Genomic DNA, 20296 nt, shown 5'->3' with positions numbered 1-20296 from the left:
AGTGTCGGGAGCATTGAATGTGACAGAGGGAGAATATGTATTGGTTGAGGAATTAGCGATCCAAACTGGGGAGAAAATGGGTAAAAATTCAAGAATAGAAAATCAATGCCTTGAAAGGCATTACCGCCTTAAAAGCTGCTGTTGCTGTTTGCTTTGCTGAGCCACAAAAAAGTAGTACACGTACTGTCAACAAAGACATCTCTAAAACTACTCTAATCTGGTTTAAAAGTAGTACATTACTAATGCTGACAGCATGAACAACCAAGCTGATTTGACATCAGATGCTAAGGTCAGAGTTTGGAGGGCGTGCTCTTTGTTAACCATCAAACATTAATACAAAAACAACATCTGGCAAAAATCTGGTTATTAGTTAACCTATTAGAATTTCAAATATGTATTATTATGAAAAAGGTGTTTTTGAATCTTTTTCTTTGATTTTAAATTGAGTAATCACGACGGTTCTATATTTATTCATCATTTTTTCCTAATCTTACCAATTGTACAGCTCACTGTTCCTTCACCGGCCTTCCTCTCAGCTGGCTCTTCAACAAGAACGCTAATAAACCATGTGAATCCAAGTCACGTTAAGAGGAAGCAGTACTTTGAGCTCACAAGCACTAAAGTAACACTTCAGAGAGGGCTTGTGCTGGGAACTGAAGACACAAATGCTTTCAAAAGCTTTTCAACACACTAGAATAAACCACACCTGACACTGACAACACTGTGTACTGATGTGGATGAGTGTTTGAGTGTCTGAGGGTGAGTGTATGAATTGAGGGCTAAGCAAGAGGGGCTAAGTGAGGCAGACAGGCATTCTGTCTTAGTTCAGGGTCACATGGGTGATCTGAGTATGTATGTGTGTGTGTGTGTGTGTGTGTGTGTGTGTGTGTGTGTGTGTGTGTGTGTGTGTGTGTGTGTGTGTGTGTGTGTTTGAGACAGTGAGAGAGAGAGAGGGGACAGGGGTGGATGACTGGGCCAGGACGAATGGGCAGCTGTCACGTCCGATGTGTGCCACAGCCAGCGATGACTGTGGCCTGAATCACTTATGTAAGACTGGCAGCTGTGCATGAACCTTATCTATCTCTCTGCATTTCCCCCTCGGCTAGACAGCGAGAAAAAAAGCGGGAAAACAGAGAGATAGGCGGTCAAAATCAAGCGTCCAAAAGCCTTCAAAAGAGCCTCCCACTCGTACTAACTTGTAAAATTAGAAACTTGCTGAAAGAGATAGAGATAAAGAATGAGAGAGAGAGAGAAGAAAAACCTTGTGAGAACCCCGTGCCTTTCAGGAGCACTCTGTGGGTCCTCACCTTCACCCTCAACCTCACCCTCTTGTCCTTGTCTGGCAAGAAAAGAGCTTTTTAAAAAACAAATTGGGTATAGTAGTTTGGTCACCCGGTAGAATAGTGCACCACCACTCCAGAGTATAAGGCTAAATCTGCAGTCAAACCAAGGTTTCTCTTATTTCTTTCTAGTAATCCTATGATCAGTTTAGAAAGCAAGGCAGCTGCTCGATGGGGGCCCATGGCTGCTGATTGTTGGGGCAAGTTTCAAGAAGTGTATTTGTTTAATATTTATATCACCTGTCCCTCCTATTTAAAGTCTGAGATATTGGTAAAAGTTCTCTTTGGGTCTATACTTTTGAATGATGCACAATTCCTTCTTCTCACACTACAGTTATAAAAGAAAAAAATATATTTTTTTGCCTTATAGTAAATGCCCTTTCCTCCCAAGAAATTCAGATCTAAAAAACAAATTAATTAAATGGCTTTTTATTAAATAGATGAATATTTAACTATAATATGTAAAGCTATAATGAGTTTAGATATATATTCAAATAACCTGCCACACCCCCTTTCAGACAAACACTGTAGTTCTTCACTTCTGATGCTGTTGGGCTGTAGTCCAGCACATTCCACTGATTTTCCTGCTCAGACACACCTGGTTCAACTCATCTGTTAATTACCTGCATTTGTATGTGTGTATGAGAAGAAAATTACTAAACTGTGCTGGACACGGCCCAAGGGCCCAAGGATTGGTAATCCTATATTTCTAATAAGGCTACTCTTACTAACTAACCAACCAACCAAGCAAGAGATAGCTATCCAAATGCCTCCATACATGCAATAGCGAACCACTTCTCCACTGTTATCCCAGCGCTGGGTGCCAAGATGGGTGTTTGACAGCAAAGCCCAGGACAAAAGCCCTCCCACTAATCGGGTGTGGTGAGGGGGCTAAAGTAAACAGCCTCGGCTCTGCCTGACCTCGGATGGACTTGGGTTACTCAACAGCCCTGGGGATTCACAGGGTGTGTATGAGCGCTCGTCCGCAGAGAGAGGGACTCCATTCAGCCGTAACAGAGGCATTTGCGCCAGCCTTTAGCCACTGCAGTCCACAGCTGAAGTAGCACATAGTGAGCAGCTGTGTGTAACGGCCTGTGTAACGGCCTGGTGGGAGTTTTTTTTTTTTTTTTTTGCTGGAAAGCGTGTCTGGGTGCTACCAATGAACAAACAAGTGTGGGAAAGGGACAGCGAGAGCTTCCTGCCTATAGTGAAGTTGCCATTGCGCATTCAAACCATGAGCACTGACATATGACAAAAACGGCCTGAGGGAAAACTCCCTGTCTAGATGGGTGGGTGATGATAGGTGTCTCAACACTGTGGTGTTTTGAAAAGAGAGATGAAGTAGTCCTTCACTTACTTTGGGAGTTCCCACCTCCTCCTCCATCAGGCTGTGTTCAGGAGCGCAGGGGGACTGTGGGAAGGCATAGGAGTCTGCAGAGGCCTGGGGTACAGCCGGGGAACGGAGCAGGCGCACGTTCTGAGAGAGGAGGCTCACCTGAGGAGCTCCACTGCTTGACTACAGCACAGACAAAAAAGGTGGAACAAAATCAGCGTAAATTACCACACAGCCGCAATTTCTACTCCTGGAACGGGCGCCAGTTCATCACAGGGTACCACATGCACACACACACACCCATTCACTCACGCCTAGGGGCAATTTGGCATGGCCAATTCGGCACATTATCAAAGATTAGGAATTAAATCATGCAAGCAACTAATTATTGTTTTGCAGTAATTCTGGCTTATTATTGAGAGTATGCAGTTCATTTCAAAGCAGATTTCAGATCAGATGTCTGGAATTACCTTGACCATGGTCTGCTCAGCGATTGTGCTGGGTCTTCGCTGACGGGCATCCAGACGTGGCTCCACGGGGAAACTGCAACGGTGTGCCTTCAGTCTCTCCACCAGCAAGTAGTAGATAGCAGCGAAGTGGTTATAGCTCTTATTCTGAAGAGACTGTAACAAACAGGCGAAGTTAAGTATTAAAAGTATTTAGACCCCTTAATTCATCCTCAATTATAAAAACCTTTAACTATAAAGGTTAACTATATAGCTACTTCCCAGGACAGCTGGGAAACACATGACTGAAGAAACCAAAACAATGGCAATAACTGCACAAGGCTGATGGAAGTGGAACTGCATCGGTTTTTCTAACAAAATAAATGAAACTTGAAAATAATGAACTTTCCAATGCATCAACGAATGACGATTATGAGCATCAATAAAAGAGACTGTACATGTTTATAACCAAAGATATTAGATTATCAACTTGAACTTAAGTATCTAACCTAAACCCTAAATACCGGTCCTCACTCTTATAACTTAAGAGAACACATAAGTCCCTATAGTTATTAAAATGATACAGTACTTCCTCACTCCTATAATCTAAGAATAACGCAGTCAGTTTTACCAATATTACTACTGAATCTAACCTAAAAATAACACAGTAAGTTTTCCATATTACTACTGAATGCAACTGAATTACCATCTGTCCTCACCTCTATAGTCTTGTGCTGGTCGATGCCCAGGCTGTGCATAAGCCTCAGCACCTGCTCGCTGTATTCTCCTAGGCCGGCTTCACCCTCAGCCTGCCCCGTCTGCTGGTAGAGCAATGGCCGCTGCACAGGAACGTCCAGCACCATCCACTTGTGCTCCTTTATCTGAGCCACTGATAGACGCTTAGATGGGTCCAGGACAAGCATCCGCCTGATCAGGTGCTCACAGTCTGTAGAGAAGCAGAGAAAAAGTTTAATGTCAGTTTGGTTTATTTTGAGCATACAGGTACAGTGTAAGGTCAAGATTTTTAACCAGCCACAAATTAAACAGGTAAAATGCAAAATACAAGATACAAATGATAGCAGCGGTGGATTGGTGGTTGGAGCAATGGGTTATTGATCACACAGGTTGTGGGTTCTATGCCCGCATCCACCAAGCTGCCACTGTTGAGCAAGGCCATTAAACCTCTCTGCTCCATTGGGCAATGTGGGCAATCTGGGATATGCAAAGAAACACATTTTCTTGTGCTGTACACGTACAATGACAATAAAAGTGCTTAACACAAGGATCCAACAAGAAATACCAGTAGTAATATTCAAGCCTTAACCACCAGAAACCCATTGTTGCAAAACAGGATAGTAGCTGGTTAAAGCACTCAATTTATCCAGAATCCATCCAAAAGAAAAACACTCAAATATTTTGTGATCAGAAGTTTTGCAAAAAAATTTAATTTGCTTAAAAATTAAGTTAGCTTTGTTTTTTGAAGGATAAAAAAAACATGACCACTTAATGAAAACTGCAAAAACCACATATTACAGAAAACAACACTACAGCAAAAGAAACTCCACTGAAAGCTCTTTATCAGCCCTGGTACCAATAACCCCTTTATGTTCCACCACTGGGGCTTATAAAAGCTTCTATCCATCCAAACTGCAGACTTTACTACAGCAATGAACAGAGGCACCAGCGACAGCCCTGGTTTTCTGCTGTTTTTTATTATTTTATTATTTTTTTTGCTGACCAGTGGAAGCTGAATGACTTGCTTTGCTCAGAGTGGGAAATACACAAAGAATATGCAAAAAAGGAACATACACAGCAAATAAGAGCAAGAAAAGAGAGGAACATGAAGCACCCTCTGTGACAGCAATGAAAAGGTCACAGTTAACAGTCTGCTTGGCCTGAAGGAGACACAGTGTGTGTTTGCTGACAGCCATGCAGGAGCAGCAACAGCGTGTACCATCCTAAGGCTGCACGAAGTGCAGCTGGAAGTATCCAGATAAACACGGCTCCATAGATGAACAAGACAAGGCTAGCTGGACGCGGATAACTCAAGCCCATTATCTCATCCAGGAATCTTGCCTGTCTAACACCAGTGCCATTGATGGACGGCTATGTCAGACACAGGCTGGTCAAATGAATCGGACGTCACAAGCTGTAGTGGTGGTGATTACAGTGGTGGTGGTTTGTACCCAAGGTTTCTAAGGGTAGCTGATTCGCTCAGACATGATTGGTATCCACAGTTCTTTGATTTTGCACCTGGAGCTACAAGGCTTAGCAGCTAGCTAAGGTACAGACAGATAAAAGGATACATTTGGATGGATAAACATATGGAAAATTTATGAGGATAACATTTAAAAAAGAGCTAGTACATTTTTTAACAATGTAGAATACTTTTGCCAACTTTTTGCAGTTAGTAGCCTGAAGTACAGCATGTCAGAAATGTAACTATGCGCTGTGGCAATGCAGACCGCAACAATTGTGATTGGTCTGCTTGGTAGCACGGTACTTCCTCCTTCACCGCTATTTTTAAAATTATTTGGGTGAACATGGATCACGGATTGTGTGTACGCTGATGTGAGATAAATGGCTGCACATGATGGACAAGGAAATGCAGATAGATCTGTTGATTGGGTTTGTGTCTCTCAGTAGCCAGAGAAGCACATACATTTCACCCTCAATGAATCCTCAATTCTGCCTCAGTCAGTTCAATGGCCGTGCGGGCCACCTTCTATGACGTCAGAGGAAATTTTAGTTATTATAATTTTGCTCCAACTCCAACCATCGTTTGTAATACGCCAAGAGAGTCAACACAGTGGCATTAAGAACGCATCCTCACCAGACTGGTGTTTTGGCTGCAGAGTGAAGCAGACGCAACAAAGTACAACGCTCACTGCGGCGCAGGTCACTAGCACAGGCTACATCATATACTCTATGTTGACTTTATGCACAAGCATAAATTGCCTTCATCAAACTAATCTCAAGCTGTCTCAAGTTTGCCGTGGATGTTACACAATGCTTCTGGGGAAGTGCCTTTGTGGACAGATGAGACAAAGAACACTGCACACCAACAGCAAAAACGGAATCTCAACTGTAAAGCATGGTGGAGGCTAAAAAAGCTTAGTTGCTGTTATCATGGTGTTGGGTGATGCAACAACACAATGACCCTAAGCACACAAGTAAATCAACTAAAGAATGAGGAATCCTGATCTTAACCTGGGGAGGGCTGGATGTCTGGTGAAAAGCTCATGGTCATAAGTATCAAAAAGCAAGTCTGTTTGAGGTTACGTAACAAACTGACATGACCATGACCATGCAGCAACACCATGTTAATTGGTGAGCCATAAGCTTCCATTACTTAGCCTCATTAGTCCCAGAGCAAAACTGAAAGACCAAACATTGGACACCAAATTTCGGATCACACATTGGCAGATCCACAACACCTGAGATAAAGGGAAAATTGCGTCAACTGTGTAAAGTCTCTTCTTGAACATCTGCTCTTCTCTGTCTTCTAAGAGAGCATTCTTTCTCTGCCTCTAATGTGTTTAATGCAGAAATGTAGGGTAGGGTGGAACTGGAGGCAAGGGGGAGCTACTTAAATTCAGCCCCTTGTACTAAACTAATGTGAAATGACCCAAGGCTTAAAACATCTCGCCCTCCTCTCTACCTAGAATCTTAAGCGAGCAGTTGGGATAGCGCTTACGTAAGAGCTTGGGTAGGGCTCCTTTAGGAACTTAAGGACTTAAACTTATGAGTGCTGCAGAACTTTCTCATGTAAACAGACACAAACAGGGGAAATAAAACAGGAGAAAATGTGGAGAACGAAGACGGCTGCTTGTCTGCTTATGATGAGGACTGTGTGGGTAGTGTGCTGTTCAGGAGAAGAAACTGGGAGTGTGTGCATGTGTGTGTATGTGTGCGAAATGGAATGTGCTTGCTCCATGGGGATGCAGTCCTGTGCGATGAGGACATGCGGCGAGGAAATGTAAAGGAAAAGCACACTCTGTTCTTTTCATTCAGGGAAAGGCTCACGTTGCGAGAGTCTGAGTTTAGGGGAGGGGGTGTTGTAGCGCTTGTGGGGGCTGGAGTGCTTAGGCTTTGTCAAGGTTCTCAACAAAGCTCCCCCCAATGTAAGCAGAAAGCGTCCTGGAAGGATTTGGTAAATGAGATTTTGTAACTTGACATTTTCGTTCTTGCGTCAGGAACTCTCTTTCTCTTTCAGAGGAGCTTGCCAGAAATGACCCAGCAGGTCGTCAGCACGTATTACTGCCTTTCCCTGTGTCCTTTGCTCCCTCTCCTTATCGCTGTCTGTCACGACCTGCCCGCTCATGCCTGGCGTAATCAGACCTCATGTATGAATTTGAAGGAAGCCTTGACCGCTGTTTTTCACTCAATGAGGGTTGAGGTTCAGTCCATAGGGCAACAGCCTGTAACACAGAAACCTCAGACTAGCCGTGCTGTTCCATTTACCTTAATAGAGGCCAGAGATGCACACCCAGGAGCCACATGCTAGAAGAATGTTCAAGAATGTTCTCATCTACTCAGCTTTGAGCTGATCTATGCAGGGTGCTTCTCAAAGCTTATTAGCAAATTAGGGAACTAAATCTTGGGATTTACTTATCTGATCCTGGGGGTTCTTCTGAAGCAGAATTTCTGAGTTAGTCTGAATTTGAAAAATATGTCTCTCAGCTCTTTTCATTGAAGGTTTCTGGCTACATTGAGAAATCCTGTTTGTGACACGCCCCCTTGCTGTGAGAAATATTAGAGTGAGCACCCTGCCAATCACATTTTGGTGTATTTCCTGCTCTAACACAATCAAATTCAGGTAAGAAACAGCCTAAACTGTCATCTGTAATGTATCTGAGGACTCTGACTTTGTTCTTTAACACTGATATCTGCTGCTGAGAGCCACACACATGGACACGCTTGCATGTATCAGTACGTGGAATTGAATCTTTCGGTTTTCTACCGTGATTTCTATTACTATAAATACTATAAAACAAGGCCCATGCTGCCTTTGTCGTTGGATTCACACTGAGATTGTTTGTACACATCAAACAGATAATTCCATCAGACTGACAGTATAAAATACCATAGTATTTCTATTTATAATTTTGCTTGAACAAATTGTTCATTTATGAGCTCCAGAGGGACACGACCGCCTGAACACTGGCCCTACTATCAAGAATCTCAAGTCTGATCCCCGGTAATGCAACTGCCACCTGTGGACAGGGGTTCAAGAGTAATCGCCCTCCCTCACTCTATATGGATAATGTACCTCCCTCGACCTCCATCATTCTGTTATCAGATGTTACAGAACTGGCAGTTGGGGTTCTCCTTAGAGTATGCTGAAGTGTCCAGTATAAGGCTGCTGGAAAGGATGTGGTGATGCTTCACATGACCAAGAGTAAGCATGTGCTAGAATTTACCTACCCAGCTTGTGTGTCACAGTGGGAGACTCAGCTATTGGGAAGAAACTGGGCACAAAATTCGGGGGAAATGTTTGTGACAGACAAAATGTTGGAGCAGGGGAACAAAATATGCAAGTAAAAGGAACTTCAACATGAAGAACCTCTGACTTAGAGGGTCTGCCTCACCTTCTGTCATGAAGTATGGGATACGGAAGCGACCCTCCAGCACACGCTGCCTCAGCACAGGTAGAGAGGGACCATCGAAAGGCAGGGCGCCACACACCAGCACGTACAGGACCACCCCCATGCTCTGCAGGGACACACACACAAACTTATACATGCAGTGTGAGAAAAGAACATCATAATCAACACTTAGAACTACATTAATTCAGCAGAAGGACAGAGAGACAATGAGTGATGAGCTCTGAGGGTCAAGGTACAGGTGCTATGACTGTATGCCAGTAAACAGAAGCAGCAAAGGCGCTCACGTGACCTGCTCTCTATCTCTCTCACGCACAGCAGGGACTGTTTGGTTTACACGCTGACGTCAGGCAAGGTCAGAAGGTTGGAGAGGAGCTCGCGCAAACAGCCTGTCAGCTGACTAACTAACTATTCACCACCGAAACCAAGACAAACACTGTGCAGCGCAGGCGAGCTATCCCATGACACGGTAGTTGTTCAGAAGGTGAGAGGCTTACCCAGATGTCAAGCTGTGGGCCTTCGTATTGCTGTCCCTCAAACACTTCAGGGGCAGCGTAAGGTGGGCTGCCGCACCATGTTGCCAAGGGCTCTCCTGTCCGGAAGAAGTTTGCAAAGCCAAAATCTGCAGCAGAAGAAGAGACATGATTTTAGTGCTGGTTCATCGTCCATCTGTCTATGGCCCACTGACAAATGCTTGCATTAATTTTTTTCAGTCTAAATAGCAATAGTGTGCAACCAACAATTCCGAATTATTTCTATTTTGCCTTATGTGAAGGCAGGCGTAGCGTTCTGTGTTGCATAATTTCAGAGATAAACATCTGTCTGATTAAAAGGTTAAAAAGACATATTTCAATCAGAAACCAGCTTGAAACAAAAACCTTTTTGCTAGCTAGCTGCATTGTGCCCCTTTTGCTACTGTAGCATGGCGGAAACAAAGCTGACAGTTAGGAAATCAAACTAATGGCTCAGCACAAATGACTCATTTATTAGAACCAATCACTGTCAGGGCAGGTCTCAGAACAAACAAGGCAGTGATTAGGACCAACCACAGTCACAGAGAGCTCTCAAACAAATGACACCATTTGTCTGAAATGGTCTACTTGTTTACTCATTCACTAATCACTATATAGATTGTTCTACATAGAAGACTACAAAGGATAGCAGTAAGAGAGACAATACAGTGTATGAATAACAGTGTATGGATTCTGATCTATGTGATCCAGGTACCCAACTCCAGGTATAGCATCACACTGAAGCAATCTACCCACCCGGAGAAAGCAAGGCCAATTGTGCCCTCTCTGGCTCCGGCTGCTGATGGCAGGAAGCAGCATGACCCGGGATTTCAACCATGAATAATTATATTTACATTTATCAGAAGTTATATACACCCAGCCTATAGACGCTATACGCAACAGCTACTTCAAGAGAATATGGAGGCGTGGCTAAAAAGGCTAAAAGCTAATGCAAGCCTACTAGTCAAGGCTGATGACGGGATTAACTTTGGTACGGGAAAATCAGCGGCCCGCGCAAAAAAGTCCTCGAACAACATTCAAGGCTAGTTAAACAACATTTGTAAATTTTTCATCCTAATCAAGTGCATATTTACTGTTCATACTCTGTAGTATCTTTTAAATGAATGAAATTAATAGTTACATTTAAATAATTAAATTATATTATAGAACATATAACAGAAATATGGCTTTCCCACCTCTTTATACCAATTTAACCCGTGGTGATGAATGAGGAAGAAGAGTATGACCGGCTGCACTGTGCTGAGTTTGGGGAAAATAGGGATGAGGGATTAGACGCCTGACTCACAGGAAGCACACCCTGACAGACAGCAGCCTGCATCACAGCAGCCTCTGTGTGTGTATGTTTATGTGGGTATAAGTGTGGGCCTCAGGTAATGTGGAAGCGAGAGAGATAATAGATTTACACCTGTGTGCCATCATCCTGTCACACCAATTACACTCTGCTCATTCAGCGCCATGTCCCCTCTTCAGCTTTCAGCGGCAAGCACAGCACAAACACTTCACATCTGACCTTCAGCAGAAAGTGCTGTTCTGTTCATTCCGCAGTTTTTCACTCAAAGCTGTGCAGCACATAAGGTACTATTAGCTCCCTTCTCTCCAAAACAAGAGCTCACTGTGAAGTCACTCATACGTGACAAACGCAAGGCATAGCTGCTGGAACACACTTCTGTACGGATTACGGCAGTGCAAGTTCCCATTTCTGTCACTGAAACGTGTGATTATATTACAGGATAATTAATAATGACAGGACAAGAGCATGAATCGAGGGCATGGAAAGAATACTACAGAGATTTTTAACCTAAATTATTGTCTGCTTAGTTGAAATGTACCTTTACTTTTAATTAAGGATGCATAAGAATATAGGAATCATGCCAATATCAGCAGGTAACGGTGTTAACTTCTAAAAAGCCCAGTAGGAATATATTGTATATGTATGTATAACTAATACTGCATAACGCTGTCTTAAAAATGGTACTGCAGTCTCTCAAAACGAGGACGATAAAAGTAATGTGTCAGACGTCAGTTCTGTGTCTATCTAGTACACGGCCAAATAAGCTTATCCCCCCCATGTGCGAGATGTAAGAGAGCCACAGGCTGAGGGTGCTGTGGATGCTCACTGATTGGCAATGTCACGCTCTAAAAATCATGAGCAAGGATGAATCTGTCTTTATCCTCAACATGTGTGAAACGAGCCTCAGCTCAGTTAGCTGGGCCATGGTCAGTGCTGTGGTGTTTAGCCTGCTGGCTTGGAGAAGTTCAAATCCAAGCCTAGGGGTCAAAACACATCAGATTTCACATAGTCTCAATTTGCTTTTCTGTTACTCTCAACTCTAGTCACTCCACTTTGCTCTCTCTTATCAATGCTTGTGTCGGTAGCTCAGCCGTTAGTCAAAAGCAGCTGTTGCCGAGCTAGTAAAGCAAATGCCAGCTTAGCGACAGCAGTTGTTCGATTAATAGTCACCAGTCACTTGAGTCAGTCATTCTCGTCTAAACGTTTATAAGTGTGTCTTCTGTGAACCAGACTTGAATTTATGTGTTGTTGACTGTGAACTGACGCTGGCCTACAAAGCCAAAAACGGACCAGCCCCTCCATACTTGATGGCAATGGTCAAAAGCCGATCCACACTAAGAGCCCTTCGAGCTTCAAGTACGGCTCGGCTCGACCCTTTTAATAAGGATTAAAAAATATATATATATTAGAAAAAGTTCAGAAGAATGAGAACATCACCCTTACATGTAAACTATTTATTAAAAATCAAAAATCTGTTTTTGAGAATCGATATAGTATTGCAAAGCATAATAACATAATCTAGATAAAACGTAGTTATTCTACATGAGTGAGTGAAGAATAGAAGACTGGGTTTTCTCATGGTTCTTGTCCATTTATGAGGTTCTAAAATCTCGGCATTTGTTTTTGTTAGACGTCTTTGTAACATTACTATATTTAGTCCCAGTTTCTACATGTTGAAATGTATTCATTTCCATATGCAGTCCTGCTTTGAAAGGAGCAGAAAACAGCTGACTCAAAATGTACTTATCAAAGACAAAAGGCAGGTCCTTCCGTTATGAGTAAAATGAAAGACTGAAGTGCTCTGTTTAGGTCATCTGATGCCATTCACTTGCATCGCTTGTGGTTAGATATTTTTTTACTTCACTCCTGCGTTTTTTTTTGTTTTTTTTTTACAGCTTATCGTTGTTGCTAGGCTACAGGCGAATAAAGTGGACTGATAGGTACAGGTTGTGACCGAAATAGATACCTACTCCCTCATTAGTACTGCTAATGTAGGGGTGATTTTTTCATTTTACTAAGTAGCACTAAGTAGCATGAATTAGTAAATGAATCCGGACAGGTTTCTTGTTATCAGCAATCACATAATTAATTAGTGAATTGGGGGTTTATTGTATATGGGATTACAGTAACCTGCAGTTACCAGTCAGTGTTTTTTGCTGTGTGATTACCTCTTGTTAGGGGGGTGTGGATAACAAGTATGCAGAGGTTGTGCACAGGCAGGAGTTTGCATGCTAGAAAGGAGTCAGTCAGACAGATTTCTGCTTCATACGTTGATAGAAGTGACAATACTTCTTCACAATAGTGGGGAAATCTTTGCATCTTTACATTTTAACATTAATTACAGGCAGAGTTACAAGTGCAGCAGAACTAAACCTTTAACTTCTTGGGGGCGCACTAACCAAGCATAGTTTCTAGAATCGAGAAAGTTTGTCTCTCAGCATCTCAGCAGCCACCATTAATGTAATGTCCACTGCATAGAAACAAAAGACTTGCAAAGCGTTGTGGTAGAGCTGCAATGTTCTCTACAGACTGAAACTGTAGTGCATTCAAAATCCCTCTAGAATTTCACTTTGACCCTCCGGGCCAGATGAAGCTGGTACCGGGCCCAAGAAAAGCAATGTATCTCTGTGGCGTTCTAAGCAGTGCTGTGTTTTCCAGCACTACATAACAAACACAGCAGGACGACTCTGCTAATGTTGGTTGAGCATGGACTCTGTCGGAGTGATTGTGTGTTCGCAATCAGAGCACAGTTTGGTTCGGTAAGCACAACATACTTAATAGAGCTGTAAAATGCAAACACAGGCCCATTTCAGTCACAGCCACTGATATTCTTTATCAGGAAACTCATTAAATGCTTCTTCGCTGATCATACTGCATGGTCAGAATGAACTGTGGTACAATGGACCACATATCACACCTATGGCAGGTTGAAAAACACTATTCCTATAAGGGTTTTCTCAACTTTTTCTTCACAAACCAGAATTTGAATTTGAGTCCTAAAACAGAAACAGACGACCATATACAAAAAATGTAGACCTGATTACATAACACCACATTATCTGGATGCCTTACGCTGTGCTATCTCGCCTGGCATGGGCCATGGTGCATACATGCCATGTTACACAGATGGCATATATAGTAGATCACACCATGATACCAACAAGAGTATGGAAAGGCTACCCTGTAGAAAACACTACACACCAGGCCACCAGAAGCCTAATCCTCCAGTACCCTGTGTGTATAGAGAGGAAGTGCAGTCATTCTAAAAGCACAAAACTGGAAAGAGTAGTGCAGACGAGAGACCAGGGTTTAACATGGTCAGCCAAGCTGGGCAAAGTGTTCATTGATTACATGCAGCCCCCAGTTCCTGCCAGAATAATGGGTAATCAAACTTTTTCCTACCACAAAGTGAAATTTCCTTACTGCCACTAAAAATATGAAATTGTCAGCTCATCTAAGTAATTCAATGTCTAGAGATGGGCTTCACACTCATTTCATCCATTTTCATCAATTTTCTGCACATCACATGATGCATGTGATCCCCATAAGTTTAAATTCATTCAAGATCCGGAGTTCCTAATGTAACCACGACACTGACTATCCAATGAGAACACGACTACAAAGGTCTATGTTTGATGAGTGTGAAGCCTATCTCTAGATCAGAGTTGCTGTGGTTCCATTTAGCCATATTTTGAGCATATTTTAATATGTCATTCTGCTTCAGTGAAGGAACCCCAAAAAACACAGGTTTTACCAAGCAACTGGAGATTGAGATTGGCCAAGATCAACCAGTTTTTTTTTATTGTTTTATTGTTTTATCTGTAGCGAATTAGCATCGGAGATAGAAGGCTTTGCTGTAATTCCCCATTTTTTCAGCCAATCCTGACTGGTTTCAGTGCTAAGAAGAACAGTACTCCCCACCATACTGGAGATTATACCATGGTGATTATTTCAGATCATTTAACTAAATGTCTCATGACCAGCTAATAAACAACACCTACATTTCTAGGGATAATCCTAAAAAACACTTGCAGACTTATTAGGGGCACTAATACTGTTTTAATTGGGTCGCCAAGAACAGGTGAACAGGTTTAATTACGTGTCCCTATTAAAATCGCCAAACCCCTGGGATATTTAGTTCTTTGCAATGTTGACTACTTAATTTGAGGCCTTCCATTCCACCTCACACCCTGTATTTCCCTATCGACGTACCAAAAATGGACCAGGAGTGTTGAATTGAGAAAATTTGAGTGCGGGCAGGTTTTATTTGGGGGAATGACCTACATTGAACATACAGGGGAGGCTAGCTTGTTTATTTATCTTTTCAGATCTTCAGAGGCGACTCTCCTGACGTGCAGACCGAGCTTCTGTGATATCCATTACTCTCAACAAATCTGAGCGGTGCTATGTCTAGCTCTGGGGCTACATTCTGCCCCTCCTCTTAGCCGTGTAGGACGCGTTTGATTTATAAAGGGAGCTTCAGACGAAGGAGGTCAAAAGATGAATGAGACGTCAGTGCAGTCCGATTTCATCTCATTTCCAGTGAGTAATGGAAAAGGGGGCCGAGGCCGGGATATGGAATGATGAAGGGATAATACGGAGGGTAGGGGAGAGTTATTGCGGCCTGAAAGAAAGCTTGAAAGAAAAAAAAACAAAAAACATACACATCTGAGATGTGAGTGGTAGCAGGCATGGTGGGGCTCCTCAGATGGGTTGACCCACTTCACAAGCTGAATGCTGAGCAGCAGCGATTGACGTCAATGCTGCAGCCTGCCCAGAGGCTGACATTGCAGGGGTGAGTCCCTGAACACTCCATATACCGGAATCACTCAATCTCGCCTCGAACTCCAGTGCTTAATAAAGGGGCACCATGTAACACTGGCTGGTACAGCACAACAGCCAAGCTGGTCTCTGGGTGAACAAAAGCCTGTACAGAGGTCAGCGCGAGCTTTCATAACGAAACCCTTCAGTGGATATGCATGGCCGTCTTTCTGCCTGCTGGGCTCACAATGACTTTTTGCATAGTGTAAGCACGGCTGGGTTGTGTAAGCCTCAAGGGATCCAATCACGAAATGTTTCCGAGCTCTTTCTCAACCGTCCTATGTCAATTATACATCTCCCACTCCTACACGTTTGCACAAGAGCATGACCCAATCTAACGTCCATCTGAGGGGAACAAGAGACGAGGCAAATGGATACATCTGCCTCATGCTTTTGAGGGGAGTCACTGAGAAGCACAGGTTGTGCCTGTTCTGTGGGTAATCCCTATGAAAATGAAACGCCAGTATATTATACTATATATAGATATATATAGAATATATAATATACAATATATAGAATATAATCTTTGTCGAATTGAAACCTTTGAACTGAATTTGTTCCCTTGTTTCCTGAAGAAGGGATGTGTGCTGGTACTTGAGTACTTGGTGAACTGCTCAAAGTGACAGTATTTGAATACTGTACATGTTATTTATAGAAGAATATATAGACAAACAGCGGTTTTATGTTTTAACAAGACAGTTCTGCTCATATGTGCCTATGTAGCTGATGTTAGCTACATGTGAACCACTCTAGCTGATGTTATTTAGATGTTGGCTAGTCTAGCTGGTGTTAGTCTAGCTAGATGTTAAGCACTCCAGCTGAAGTTATAGCTAGATATTACAGAATTACAGAAGTGTATTTAGGTTAAGAATAATATTTTGTGTCCTATATAATGTTTATTTCAGTTTGGTTTTCTTCCTCAATAAATGACTTTTTTTTTTATAGATGGACATAGCTGGTTCACGGTCAGTCGTTATGCAACACAAAACAGGTGTGTTGGTGTGAAAGTGTGTGTGCATGGTTGGTTGAACACTACCAGAGGGTCCAGTGCTAAGTTTAACTTCCTCCGTCAGTCCCTCACACGGACATGTCACACTTTCAAACTGAAGATAAAAGGATTCCCCACTTGTGTGACCTTTCTCTGAGTGTCAGCGACTCTAGCTGGCTTCTGAGGCCCTGGCTTAGCATCAGAGAAAGGGCCAAAGGAGAGGGGACCTTTGGGAGACCCTGGTAGAATCCCCCCCTCTGTGAATAGCCACTGTACCCTTAACTGCATAAAACATCAGGCCTGTGGAGGCATGGACACCTACATACTCACACACACACTCTCACTAGATAGAGAGGTGATAGGTGTCAAGCAGAGATAGAGTGTGTGGACTCAAGGGTGTCAATATTAATTATTTGTTTTTGGAAAAGGTCAAATGAACTTTATTAAACAAAATAAAAAGATGGCTTCATTAAAAAATACATATAAAAACATTATATGGCAAATGATACCAAGGAAAGCATTGGCGAATAAAATGGGACACTCTGAGGGAGCTGGGCTTGAGCCTAAAGTCACCATTTCCAATGCCAAGTATGAGCTAGACGGTCCATACACTGAACTGGTAGAGTGCAACATCAGAACTTGACCTTACTAATGCTGTCGCAGCTAAATGCAATTAAATCCTCATAACAGTTTCTCCAAAATCTAGCGGAAAGCATTCCCAACAGAGTACAGACAGCTCTATTTTTTAAATACTCTTGAAGACCATGAACTTTTGGTCATATAGCGTCACGGTTCTTATGCAGGAACAAATATGAAGGACACAGAATTCGTCTCCTTTGTGAAAATATAGGGCAAGTTTTTAAAGACATGGATTAAGCTTAGAGTGAATTGCACTGCCAATGGTGAAGAACCACAGGATTTGGTTTGTCTAGGATTAGCCTTAAAAGCTACCCATAAGGTCAAAAAATGAAAGTTGAAAGTACACCCTCTAATAACACAGACATAGATGTCTTCAAAAATAAATAAAGCAGCTAAAGTACAAATCTAAGAAACCACTCAGGTACAGGTCCTGACTGGGTGCACTTCAATACACCTTTATTTTACTGGTTATTACCACTTCGTCCATTTTTTTTATTATGGACATTGGTCTGGTCTGAAGTAAATTAAGCTTTGAAAATTGATGCAATTTACAAAGCTTTTATCTGTATAGAAGCAGTGTGGGAACAGACTGCATTACTGCAGTTATTATAGCATAATGTGTAGCAAAAAAACACTTAAAGAGAAATAGACCGACCACTATAACCCTTAAAAGTGTAGCTCTTCTTTAATTTGGAGAAATGAAAAATAAGTATGGAGGATGACAAAATACGGAAAGCAGGTCATATATATATGATATGTGATTGTTTTTGGTTGTGTAATTGAGTTTAATCAAGTAAGCACCACAGGCCTTGTGGATTCTTGTCAGCCTGTGTGTGTGCGTGTGCGCATGTGTGCTGGAGAGCTACTAGGGAAGAACAAACAATTTCTGATTAAGTAGAATTACAATAATATCCAGTGTGTCCAACATGTTCAAAACAAATGTTCGCAGAAATGTGTTTGTGTTATGTGTGAGTCTCTCTCTCTCTCTCACACTTTATCTCTTTCTCTCTCTCTCTCTGTGTCTCTCACTTGGCAGGAAAGCTCATATAGCCGTCATCAGCGCGGAGCTGTCTTTACAGCTGGTGAGCTGGCCCGACAGCCGTAAACACCTCTCAACTGTGAGCAAATGTTGTTTGCGGAGGGCATCCGTCCGTCCGGCCCCAGCACAGGATGTGCCTGTGCCCTCCGCTGACTTCATTACCTCTCGCATATCGAATCTTGTTTCTTGGAGCTGCGCTTCCTAATCAAAGCACACCTACTCATCAGGTCTGCGGACAGTAGCGTTGATTAAATTAGGTCTCTCTTCACTCATCTTGCAGTGGAGGGAGATCAGACAGGCGACCTTTTCCCTTGAACCGAGCCAGGACCCTTCTAAAGCTGCTACCCGGAACCAGCGCTTGAGGTATTATGTCCCTCCACGTGTTGCATTTCGAACAAGCGCTCGTATTAATAACACCAGCATATGTCTTGTGCATGCGTATTCCTGGAGGAGCCCTGATCCTCGGCGCCTGTGCCAACGAGAAGCAAACTGACTGGCCGGGGAAGGATTCATGACCTGCTGATGTCACTTGATACATGGCCGAGGATGAAGTCAGGGATCTGGTTTATAATCAGAGAAGAGCTTTAGCTCAGAACACACACGCAAACATCATAGGCAAGGGAGGGTGATGGGACTGTGTACAAGCCATACTGTACACAAGGGTGTGGGACTAACACCAGGGAATTACTCTTCCACTCGGTCATAAAGTCACGTTGTGGTTTACACATCATCGTTTTCATAATAAAGCCTTTATGATGATGGTTGACACAAAAAGGAGCCAAGTTCCAGATTTTTGCTATAAACTTTCATGATGATATTTTGTGTGTTTGGCCAACTATGCCAGGAATGAGCTCACATGTGCAATAACATCCCCTTCAGCAGCACTAACCAAACACACCACCTGCTTTGAAAGGTTCTGACCACACCCAACCATTATGTCTACGCGTAATGCAGGAAACTCCTGTCCATGTCTATGGCTACCCTTTGCTCATCTGTGGTGGTTAACAGGCTATAAAGCACACCTTGTAGCACTTTTTTTTTACCTGCGATTTTGATGTTCATGTGTCCATCCAGCAGCAGGTTCTCGGCCTTCAGGTCCCTGTGCACAACGTTGCGGTTATGGCAGTACTCTACTGCTGACAGAATCTGCCAGAACTTGCGGCGGGCTTCGGGCTCACTCAGTCGGCCGTGTTTGGCCAGATAGTCTGGAACACAAAGCAGAGCAAGGTTTAATGTATATTCTGTACAGTTATACACTGGCAGTCAAAAATAGCAACCGTTTTGGGCTCTTGGTGGCTCAGAGTTAATTAGATACCAATATGGCCGGGGGACCGCAAATCCAGATCCATGCCCCTTTCCCATTAGCCGCCAGAGTCTGAAGGAGCACAATTGGCCATACTCTCTACGGGTGTGTAGATGGTGCTTTATCCCCTCATTAAAGCAGGCCAGCACAGGCGTCTGTTAGCTGGTGTGGTAGAGCTGGGGACCTGGCTTTTTCACATGTAAGGACACGTGTTAAGTCCTTGCCCTTATAGTATTGTGAGCGTTGCTAGTGCTAGAGGAAGCCACGAATGAGTCGGTTAATTGGCAGTGCCAAAGTGGGAGGAAAAGGGGAAACATTTGACAAACAAAATAAAAAAAAACCCTACTTTTCTTTGTTCTAGATGTATTTGATTGGGCTTTTTGCCTCTTTTTAGGTTGAAAAAAAAAATACACACACAAGACAATGCAAGATGCTCACTACTCATTGAGTGACAGAGTGGGCTGAGGAGTGAGGAAGTTTAGGTGATGTCTTGGCAACACAATTACTAGATTTTAACCCCACAGAGAACTTGTGGGACGGTGTTGGGGAATTCAGATCATTTTAAAGGTGCCTTAGAATGAAAAACTGTATTTTCCTTGGCATAGCTCAACAGGGAAAGTTCAGTAAATGGAATTGACAAATTGTGAACCTTGAAATTGTGTCCTCTTTTAAAAGCAAAACCCACTTAAGTAAAACAGGGATGCAAAATGGGCAAATACTAAAAGCCTTAAACTGTTATGTAACAGTCTCGACTCTCGACCATCAAAATTTACATTGATATGTAAACAGTACCTGTTAAAACCTTTTATATAATATTTCCAGTACTGTGGCAACAACTGTGGACATGAATTTGGTTTAACATCATGCAGTCTCTTAAGAATTATCTTCAGCTCTGTTCATCATTCTGGACACAACTTCTTAATAATAATAATAATAATAATAATAATTATTATTATT

The 20296-nt window shown here is 42.7% G+C and overlaps 1 protein-coding gene across 1 annotated transcript in view; it reads right to left on the bottom strand.

Moving 5' to 3' along the window:
• sik2b (salt-inducible kinase 2b) overlaps positions 1-20296 on the bottom strand; it is a 50764-nt gene that overhangs the window by 9575 nt on the left and 20893 nt on the right. Inside the window, exons 4-9 of the mRNA XM_072692138.1 lie at positions 19080-19241; positions 9223-9347; positions 8711-8834; positions 3839-4065; positions 3144-3296; positions 2698-2856 (exon numbers count right to left, since the gene is read on the bottom strand). Coding sequence (XP_072548239.1) covers positions 2698-2856; positions 3144-3296; positions 3839-4065; positions 8711-8834; positions 9223-9347; positions 19080-19241 — 950 coding nt within the window. The remainder of the gene's footprint in view (positions 1-2697; positions 2857-3143; positions 3297-3838; positions 4066-8710; positions 8835-9222; positions 9348-19079; positions 19242-20296) is intronic.

The sequence above is a fragment of the Salminus brasiliensis genome, chromosome 11 (genome assembly GCF_030463535.1).
Source record: "Salminus brasiliensis chromosome 11, fSalBra1.hap2, whole genome shotgun sequence".
NCBI lineage: Eukaryota > Metazoa > Chordata > Actinopteri > Characiformes > Bryconidae > Salminus > Salminus brasiliensis.
This window is presented reverse-complemented; position numbering and strand designations above follow the sequence as displayed.